Source organism: Mesoplodon mirus (assembly GCF_964341445.2).
Source record: "Mesoplodon mirus genome assembly, chromosome: 4".
Classification (NCBI taxonomy): domain Eukaryota; kingdom Metazoa; phylum Chordata; class Mammalia; order Artiodactyla; family Ziphiidae; genus Mesoplodon; species Mesoplodon mirus.
In genome coordinates, this window is record NC_138979.1 from 42,677,891 (window position 1) to 42,689,196 (window position 11,306).

At 42.5% G+C, this 11,306-nt stretch overlaps 1 protein-coding gene across 2 annotated transcripts in view; it reads right to left on the reverse strand.

Moving 5' to 3' along the window:
• DMXL2 (Dmx like 2) overlaps positions 1-7,709 on the reverse strand; it is a 174,489-nt gene extending 166,780 nt beyond the window's left edge. For both annotated transcript variants that reach the window (XM_082620084.1, XM_082620083.1), the window contains exon 1: positions 7,447-7,709. In XM_082620084.1, the coding sequence (XP_082476210.1) occupies positions 7,447-7,533 (87 nt within the window). In that variant the 5' untranslated portion in view covers positions 7,534-7,709. The remainder of the gene's footprint in view (positions 1-7,446) is intronic.
• Between the last annotated feature and the right edge of the window lie 3,597 nt (positions 7,710-11,306).

The following is an 11,306-nucleotide window of genomic DNA, read 5'->3' on the forward strand; positions in this document are numbered from 1 at the left end:
CATTTTGAAGGTACAGCCAACAGAAGTTGCCAACATTAGATCTGGGGTGTAAAGGAAAGAAAACAGTGAAAGATTCCAAGGGAACTGGGGAAAAAAAAAGAAGGTAAGGTAGCCATTTTCTGATTTAGAGAAGGCTGGAGGAAGAGAATGTTATGAGACAGCTATTAGACATTCAAAAGGGAGATGTCAAAGACAAGCTGGATACAGAAATCTGAAATCAGGCTGAGAAGGAGTACTTAAGGGAAGTAAAGCACAACCAGGAGAGCTAAGTAAAGAAACTATTTCAATGAGGAAGAAAAAGCAACTTTACAGGACAGAAAAGGAGAAACTGTTAGAGCAATGTGCTTGAGTAGATAAGAGGGGATGGGACCTGGGATATTCATTGGGGTTTCTCACAACTGCAGCAGTATTGACATTTTAGGCTGAGTAATTCTTCATTGTGGGGAGCTGTCTTGCACATAATAGGATGTTTATCAGGATCTCTGGCCTCTGCCCACTAGATGCTAGTCCTTCCCTACAACCTTGTCAACAATCAAAAATGTCTCCAGACACTGCCAAACGTCCCAGGCAAAATCACTCCCAATTTAAGATCATCGGTACCAATGGAGGAACTGGCCTTTCCTGGAAACACTGACAATTCATCCACATAAAAGATGCTATGGGGGCTTCCCTGGTGGCGCAGTGGTTGAGAGTCCGCCTGCCAATGCAGGGGACATGGGTTCGTGCCCCGGTCTGGGAGGATCCCACTTGCCGCGGAGCGGCTGGGCCCATGAGCCATGGCCGCTGAGCCTGCGCGTCCGGAGCCTGTGCTCCGCAATGGGAGAGGCCACAACAGTGAGAGGCCCGTGTACCGCAAAAAAATAAATAAATAAATAAAATAAAATAAAATAAAATAAAATCACAAGAGGAAAATGTCATGACTTAGTATGAATTAAATTAAATATCATTCCTGAGAGGGCTCAATTTTTAGAGGAATAGCCCTAAAGAAACACATCTCCAATGATAATCTAAGAGGATGATATTTATGCCTTTCAAATCACCTCACCAGATTATCATGTAGTGTTTAAAGGAGTCTGGTTGTATTCAGTGACCCCTTTATACCTAGTGACTTCTCCATCAAAGAGATATAAGCTAACCATATTTTTAGGTGTTTAGGATGAAGGGAAAGGGGAGCATTAAAGGAGCCTTTAGCAATCATGAAATGAGAAAGTTTGAGAATAAAAGCACAGTCAATTGGTTTCACACATTATACGTCAAGTGCCAGGGTTACATGAGCTATCTCTAAGAGCAAGAAAATACAGTCACACCACCTGTGAAAGTTGCACCTGCTTCCCTGCTTCCTCAATAACAAGTCCTATCCTGTTATATCACAAATTAGGGATCCAGAGCAAAAATAAAATGAAAAAGGATTCTACAAACTCAAAAAGATTGAAAACCTTAAAACTTCTATTAAAATATTTGGTTTCCAGACTTGTTTAAAAAATAAGCCACAGCTAGAAGAGCCTTACTTGAATCTGAATTACAGATATTCTCTATTATTATCCCCTTTTAAACACTGCCTTGCTTTCTATCACAGAAGGAAATTAAATTGGTCAGGCACGACTTGTTTTTCCACTGCGCCATTACGGTTGTAACCCAACATCCTATACTCTTTGATGATTAAATACTGAGACTCTGATTTGTTCTAAAAGTTTCTCAAGATCCAAATTAAGATACTGATTATAATTTCTTCTTTTAATTGAAGTATTTACATATTTACAATGTTGTGTTAGTTTCAAGTGTACAGCAAAGTGATTCAGTTATACATATGTATGTATATATTCTTTTTCAGATTATTTTCCATTATAGGTTATTACACGATAGCGAGTATAGTTCCCTGTGCTCTACAGTAGGTCCTTGTTGTTTACTTATATATAGTCGTGTGTATGTTAATCCCAAACTCCTCATTTTTCTCCCCCCATCCCCACTATCCCCTTAGATAACCATAAGTTTGTTTTCTATGGCTGTTGAGTCTATATCTGTTTTGCAAATAAGTTCGTTTGTATCAATTTTTTAGATAATTTCTAAAGTCATCCTTCAAATACTCAAAAAGCTAAGAACAGAAAGTAAAGGAGTAAATCTATTTAGTGGGTGGCTGAATACCATCACCCTGGCCCATCTCCCACTCCGCACTGTACTCTGACAGTACCATCTACCAGATACTGAGGATACAATCATAAACAAGAGCCTCCTTCTCGACTGTGAGCCCGAAGAAGAACCACTACTTCACAAAGGCTCTGCATGGCTTAATCCCTGAGCCAAAAAGGAAGTCAGGCTCCCTGACTGTAAAGTCTGACCAACAGTCTCGTACATACATACAAGTGGCGGGGCACAGAGGTGCTAGACCTATATCCTCACCACAGTCACTTTATGTTTCTGGTCCATCTTCTCTTTTGCCCCTTGGAAATCTCTAGAGAGGTCTGTATAAATGCCATCCAAGGTCTGAATAGTTAAAGAGAACCTAATTTAAGTACCTCATTTTACAGATGAAAAACCTAAAAAGTTTCAGCGATTTGGCCAATGTCATATAAGTAGTTGGTCTCTGACTTCCCATTTCTGAGGAGGCATTATTTGGGGTTATACCAGAGTTTCAGGGTAGCTGCTAGGAGTCTTCTCACTCTAGAAGGCAGGCTAATTAACAATCTACCTAGGGACATAAGTAAAAACTTATAGAACCTCATATTCACCTACAGGCTGACACCAAACACAAGGCCACAAACTCTAAAAGATATGAATTTAAATAAACAAGAAGCTACTCTCCAAGAATAAATGGGCCAATTTCTCTTGGGAAACAAGCCCGTTCTAAATTCTTGACTTCTGTCTTTCCCTTTATTCTCAGCATAGGCTAATAGGTAAAGTCATTATACCTATTGATAACCAGCCAGTACAAAAGCATTTTTCTGTCCAACTCTCCAATTCCCCTGGCCAAAAGTGATCTCTTATTCCTTCTGAATTCCCACAAGAATTTAAGTGCCTCACAATACCACACAGCTGACCTGCTGTGGTTAAGTATACATCTTAACTCCCCTAGTAGATAGATTACCAGTTTCCTAAACTTTTTTAGTAAATTCCCTGAAATCCGGACTATTTTTTTTGTTCTTTTTTATTATTTTTTTTTAATCTCCACAGAGCCACACACATCCATATGTTCAACAAACATTTGTAAATGTATAAACAAGCTGATTATTTTCAAAGTTCGGTATTGCCATAATTCTAGGACTAGAATGTTATTATGCTACAGTAGAATAAAAATATATCTAAATGCCCAAAAAAAGGTCATATATGACATATATAACATGTAACATAACATTATCTTCTAACTTTTAAATAAATGTTTTTTTCATTCATTTCATTCACTACTAGAAAAAACAAAAAAAAAAAAACAAAAGTCAAGAATGTCAGAATACAAATATATTTTCCTAAAAAGCTAAGGGTAATGTTTGCAAATCATATTTTTCAAAATTCTAACAGTATTCGCTACTTAATAAAGAAGCCCTGTGGGGTTTTTTTAAAGTCCTGTGTTTTGTTTTGTTTTTTTAATCACTTTTGTGAAGGAATAGTCACCCAATAATGTATCCTTTATATCACACCATCCTTGGCTTTTGTTGTTCTTACCATCTAGAAATGCCTAATACTACTCTGTCTTTCCAAGTGTCAATCTTTCATGAAATCTTTTTAATTCCCAACTATATGTGATCTCTTTAATCTGACTTACATTGTAATTATGTACATCATTTTTTATCTCTGCCAGTATATTATAAGCCCCCTGAAAGTGGAAATGACTTACTAATTTCTGTAAACTTTTTTCATCAATGTGTTGAATTCATATCAGAATGGAGTAACATCAACTGCTCCTATATATCTGAAAACATAGTCTGTACCCTTTAGGTGAAAAAAATATTTTAATTATATTAATAATCATCATGTACCATCACTATGTTAATGAATATTCTAATGCTTACAGAAAAGTAAAATTAAAAAAAACTAAGGACTATTTTCAGAAAGTAATAAACAACATAAATAAGGAGAAATTTAAACTATCTGTTGCATTAAGCCTTAAAACATCCACTTACCTGTAAGAAGGTAGTTGGAAATGTATCGATGGCAAAATAAACTACAACAAAGCTCATACATCAACCTTTGGACTACCTGGGACCTGACTTATTACAGGATAACAATATTTCCCAGGACTCAGATCTTACATTGAAAAGAACAGAATGATCGAAAGGTGATATTTATACAAGTGTATTTATAAAATTACAATTGAGTGTTTTAAAAAACTCCTAACTGCCAAAACACAAGTGAAAACCATCACAGCCCACATGCTAGCACTAAAAGCACTCATCACTGGGTTTGTCCACTACCAACTGCATCACCATGTCAACACAGTAGAGATCGTGCCCTGACAACATAACCAAGCAGACATTCATTGCCCAGCCGATCACACCACCACCACCCTCCACCTCCCATGCACAGTGCAATATACATATAACAGACTGTTTTTCAATTACAATGTCATGAACACTTCAAAATTCTTTTAGAACAATTCCTTTTCAAAAACTTTGCTTATAGACTCTGAAATAAATGATCTGCCCTATTTTGAAAAGGTCCTCAGGTTACCACTGGCTAGCTGCAGGACAGTCTTACCTTCTACACTGGACATGTCTAGACCTTCCCCACATATACACACCCTTCAGAGCAAGAACTCTGACAGGAAAGAAACATACTACAGAGAAAAGCCCACCAGATGAGAAGTCACAAGACCTCCATTCCAGTCCCGGCTGGTCCCCTTGTTAGTCATCTGACCCAGAACTAAAGTTTTTTCATCTGATTGCTATACAAATCAAATGGCATGCTCTACATAAAGGAGTTTTACCTTTTTTTTTAATTTCATTTTTACTATACTAACACAGGCATTGAAATAATTGTTAGCTGATTCCTGAGTACTTGAAAACAGCTTCTTCTCATTTTTTTCAAGCAACTCTGTTCTTCATAGAGTCCAAAATGTCATTTCTAGTTCAAGGCAAAATTATAACTGGATCAGTGCATTCAAAACTAAGATATTGGGACTTCCCTGGTGGTCCAGTGGGTAACACTCCATGCTCCCAATGCAGGGGGCCAGGGTTCAATCCCCAGTCGGGGAACTAGATCCCACATGCATGCCACAACTAAGAGTTCACATGCCGCAACTAAGAAGCCTACATGCCGCAACTAAAGATCCCACATGCCACAACTAAGACCAGGCACAACCAAAATGAATAAATATTTTTAAAAAGCTAAGATATTAAAATGAGATGGTGTGCAACATGGGTGTGTAAATGCCAAAGGGCCAAAATAATCAGTGTCACAGGTAGGCATCCTAAAGCAGGTAAATTTTGAGTCATTATTTGGGAAAACAAAAAGCAAGGATTCTCTTGTTGCACCATAAAAATGTAGGCTAGAGTGAGAAGATTGGTATGTCTACAGCAGAGGGGCCAAGATGAGGAGTATATATAATCAAATGTAAAGTCAAAGATGATGGAAGAATATCTGACAAATTTAAATTTCACACCACAGCTCTTAGAAACAACTACATATTCTTGAACCAAGAATGATATGGTGAAATGCTATTTGAAGATTATTATACCAGCAGCTGTGTGGAGGATGAATTGAAGTGATCAGAGATGTCAGGAAGACAGTTTGGAAGTTTTTAATATTAAGTAATACAAATAAGGTTCTACAATAAGCTGGTAACTAAGGGCATGAAAAGGGGTAAATCTGGTAGTCACTGCAGAGACTCAGCTAGATTTGGTGACAGGTTGAAAGAGGGAGGTGGAAAAAGATTTGAAAATGATTCCAAGGACCTGGTCATGGGCAGCCTACAGCATAACCACACCTGTGCACCACTAATGGTTCTGGCACTGGCTTTTCCAGACTGCACCTGAACCTGTTTAGCCCTATATACCAGCCTCACAATGAGACACCGCTCTACCAAATTGTCTACACACTTGAAGCCCAAGCTCAACACTATATGGATCTTTTAAGTCACAAGTACACAAAACACAGATGACACCATTGATAGGGATAGGTGTAACAATATAAGTCAGGCAAATTATATTTTTTAAGGGTTCAGTCTAAACTGCTACAAAGCCAAGTTGATTACATTTAAAATTAAAATGGCCAAAAAGCAATCTTATGGGGTTATTTCTAATGTATCACAATGATAGATAAATTCTGCTCCTGAATGCACTGTGCTACATAATGATTCTGCAGTTTTGCAGGAGCTTTTCTTATTTCTGCAGCTTTAAAAACATGCTACTGGAAAGCAGACATCAGATCAGAGTGTTTCCCTTGTCTAAAAAGCATACCATTATGCTATTTCCAATTTCATCAAGGAGAATGGTTATTAACAACAATGTGTATTTAATCGAGGTCTAATTGTCTACAGTTCCTTCCGAGGAGGACCATGTCTAAATTTAACACAAAAAAGAAACTCATGTTAATCCGTGGGAGTCTCTCTGTGGGTAAATGAAGCTCTAGAGCTTGGTTTGAATTGGCTATACTAACAACATTCCATTCTCAAAAGGATTAATCCATCCAAGCTCCTTGAGAAACATGTCTATCTCATCCAGATTTTTAAGAGGTTCTAACACATTATCGTTTACATACACTTTAATCTCACAAACAGGAAAAACACTGTCACAAAATTTTCACATTGCCCTATCTTTAAAACAAACCAACCTGCCTACCTTGCAAACGGATTAAAATATTATCTAGGGAGGTTACCAAACCGTGATCTCGTGATAAATAAGAGCTCTCCAGGCCGCTGTCACTCTAATTATTCCATTCTAAATTTCTCGGAGGCAGAGAATGAATTTTTCCATTTTCTTGTTGGAATTAAGATTCTGCATATCAGGAGGTACGGAGGGCTGGGCTTAAAGCCACCGGCTCCAGCGGCTCCTCAATGTCCTAACACAACGGGCAGGGGGAGCCAGGCGCAGCATCGCCTCCACGCTCCGCGACGAGACAAGACCGAGTCTCTGCGCCTCCAAGCCGAGAGCAGGTGCGAAACGGACGCAGGTGCGAAATGGACGCTCTGGGCTTTCAGCGGTTTCACCTTCCTCCACCGCAGACCCGGGGCCATCCTAGGAGAGGGACCGTCTGGTGCAGTCACCCCCGGGGCCCGTTTGCTGAGGGCGGACAGGGCGGTGGATTCCTAAACCTTTCCCCTGACTGGCAATTTCCTACAGCAGCCGCAGGAATCACAGTCCCACGGCCCGCCCCGCTAAATTGGGGTGCAAAGGGAACTCGGGTGGGGCCTACCAACACCTCGCAGCCTCCCGGGGAGGGGTGGGCCGGGGACAGGGGGTCTTGGCCCCCGCGTAGAGACTGCGGTCTCTCCCCCTCGGGCTCCCGGACACCGCTCACCGTGAAGGGGACATCCTCGACGCTGCCCACGGAATAGCAGTTGTCTCCAGGGTTGACAGCTCCGGTGAGGACCTGATGCAGATGCATCTCCAGAGCCCCGGCTGGCCAGGCGAACGCACTAGAGACTCAACGAGCCCCGCTCCCGGCCCTCCTCCGCCCGCGAGAGCGCTTCCCGCTCCGCCTCCCTCGGGACCCACCCCGCCGCGGCTCGGGCTTAAGGCCTCTCCCCGCTTTTGCCTTCCCCCAGCCTGGTCCCAGCCATGGGAGCTCCTCGACCGCCTACTCGACCGCCACCGCCACCGCCGCCGCCGCCGCCCGGATCGCCGCTCGGCTGCGGAAGTGCCCGGATGCTCCCACTGCCTGCTGCACCGGCGCACAAATGCGGGAGGAGGGCAAGGGTGCGTGTGAAGTGGGGGGGGAGGGGGGGCGGAGGGGGAGGGGCTGGAGAGCGCGCGGCCGGGCGCGTGCTGGAAGGGACGCTCCACCCGAGGGAGATGGGCGGCGCGCGCGTCCACCTTCGGGGCAGCGCCGGTCGACTGGAAGGGTAAACCCCTCCTTCCGCTGCTAAACCCTTAGCTCAGTCCTCCCCCGCCCCGCGTTTGCGCGTGCGCGCGCAGAGGTTTCCAGGGCAATTGCGCGCGCCGCGCGGATCCTTGTCCCGGGATTGCGCGCGCAGAGGTGCGGGAATTCCCTTGGAGCTTCCAGGCTGCGGCCGCTGGGGGCGGTCGCGGGGGTGGCCGCAGCGCGGAGCGGAGGTCGCCCCGGGGCAAGCCGCAGTCCCACTCCGGAGACGCACCGCGAGTATGCTTCGATGAGTCTTTAATCCATTACCAAGTACACTGCATGATAGTCAGTGCAGTTGACTTCAGGAGGACAGCCGTCAGCGGAAAATTCACCTCGGGAAATCTTAGATCCCTTAGGGCTTTTTTCAAGTACAGTGCATAAGATATTTTACTTTATGTAAACAATAAAAACATCTTGCAACTGTGTAGAGAAGCCGTACTCCCCTAACAGCAAATTATTTTGTTCCCACCTTTTGTAACGGTTGTTCTAGACAGCGAAAGGGCCCCCTGGAATGAGTGACTCCTCTAGGCTCTTTTTTCATGCGCGATGTCATGGATTCTTGCAGAATCGCCTGATTTTTCCAGACTGTTAACCTTTGATACAGGGATCAGATCCCTGCTCCAGTTCAATTCGTCACAAGGCTTTGAGCCTATACTGTGTGTGATTAAGTCACGGGGGCAAGGAAGTAGAAGGGACTAAGTTACAACTATCTATAAAAACAGGCAGAACGCGAAAAGTGTTAGGATTGAGACACAAAAGTCTATGCACCACAGAAGAGGAAGAATACTTTTGACTAAGGGGATGGGTAAAGTGTTATGGAGAGACTGACATAAACGCTGCACTCAAATAGAGAAAATAGCCTGAGCTAAGGCTTAGTTTAGAAGTGTAAAATGACAGGATGTGTTAGAGAAACAATGATTAGATTAATGTTTAAGGCTGAAGATATATAGGATGAGAAAAGGAATGGTAGTTAACAAGAGATGGATACATCAAAGAGGTAGCTTGTGGCCAGCCTGAACATGCAGAGGCTTGAATGCTCCACTAAGAAGCTTAGATTTCATTCCCGTGCAGTGGGGGGTGGGGGGTGGGGTTCCATCAAATGCTTCTGAGCAGAAATGTATACATTCAGCTGCTTTAGGAAGGTGACTTCGTATCAGTGTGAAGGATATTTAGAAGAGTGGGGAAGATTGCAGGCAAAGACCTGGCAGAAGTTGGTAATCTGTTGAGTGGAAGAAGGAATCAAAGATAATTCCCAATGACCTAGGGCATTTCCATTTTCATTTAATGGCATAACTGTCCCCCCAGTCACCCAAACTAGAAACTGCAGAGCCAATTTCAGCCCCATTCTCTCTGTTGTCCATATCCAAGGATCCCTTTTCGAGGTCCCTAGTTCATGCCCTTCATCATACCTACTGCCCTTTACCTTCATTTAGACCTCATCATTTCTCATGTAATTACCCTAAAAGCCTCCTAACTGGTTTGACTGCCTTCCAACTCTGCTCTCCAATCCATCCACAGCTCTGCGGCCTGAGAAACCTTTTTAAGGGAAAAATTTCTCTGCTTAAAATCTCCACTCCCTACAGCTTCTGCCTAATCTTCCAGTTTTATCTCAGGCTGTTCCCTCACACCCACTACGCTCCAGCCCCACAGAGCTATTTGCTGTCTCCAGGTCATACTGTGTTCTCTTAATCTTCCCAGTCTTTGCTCTTTGCTCTGTCTGGAATGCCCTCCTTGCCCTTGTTGATCTGACAAAACACAATTTAGTTTAAAAGTCACTTACTCAGTAAAACCTTTCCTGTCTAGCCCCAAACACCTTGAGGCTTCTTCCTCTTGAAACACACATATCACATAGCAATCTAAGTTTTGGTTTGTGTCTGTTTCTTCTACTAGAGTTGTAGATATTTCAAGTCAGGATCAGTATCTTATTTTCTCTGTGTCCCGGGTGCCTGAATCATAGTACTTTACTTGTACTGACATACAAGATTTTAAAGTGAATAAAATAACCCAATTTTTCATGAAAAATTTATGGGGTAAAAAAGAACCTGTTAGTATACATGTATTTATTTGTGTGTGTGAAAGTGTTTAAATGATTTTCAGTGGTTTTGTGGAAGGAAGTAGTACATACTCATGTTAATGGAGTATACTATGTACAGTATATTGGGTTCTAGGAAATCACAAGTTCTGTATATTTAATTGTATACTTCTAACCATGAATAAAGGTACTAAGCCACATTTTTTTAAATAGTGAAAATATTGCAGACAACAAAATGCACACACAAAAAATGAAGCCCCACACTATGCGTGAAGTACCATAAAGGCAAATACTGGTGCTGCATCTTGGTACTAGCAACTAAACAGCATGCCACAGCATCAAATAAATTTGGGGTAATTCCTATATATACAGCATATATCAGTAAGAATTGGTATAAAGCAAGCAGTTAGATACAATAAATTTAAATAAATTCCTTTATAAGAAGGAACAGGGACTTCCCTTGTGGCGCAGTGGTTAAGAATCTGCCTGCCAATGCAGGGGACACGGGTTCGATCTCTGGGCCCGGAAGATACCACATGCCGCGAAGCTACTGAGCCCACGCGCCTAGAGCCCATGCTCCACTGCAATGAGAAGCCCACCCACCGCAGCAAAGAGTAGCCCCTGCTCACCACAACTAGAGAAAGCCCGTGCACAGCAATGAAGACCCAACGCAGCCAAAAATAAATTTTAAAAATAATTTTTTTAAAAGGAACAAAACATACAACAAATTAATAGATTTGAAGAAATTCCAACGTCATGTTCATACATAAAGGCAGATATTTTACTAAACAGTAATAACAGAAAAATGAATATGATATAGAAGCTACTGTTTTAGTGAATGATAGCTGTATACTAAGAAATGAACACTGGGTACTTCCCTGGTGGTGCAGTGGTTAAGAATCCACCTGCCAATACAGAGAACACAGGTTCGAGCCCTGGTCGGGGAAGATACCACATGCCGCAGAGCAACTAAGCCTGTGCGCCACAGCTGCTGAGCCTGCACTCTAGAGCCCGCAAGCCACAACAACTGAGCCCACATGCTGCAACTACTGAAGCCTGACCGCCTAGAGCCCATGCTCCGCAACAAGAGAAGCCACCGCAAGGAGAAGCCTGAGCACCACAACGGAGAGTAGCCCCCACTCGCTGCAGCTACAGAGGGCCCGCGCACAGCAATGAAGACCCACCACAGACATACATACATACATACATACATACATACATACATAGTTCCCTTAAAAAAAAATAAATGAACACTGTTTCTAAG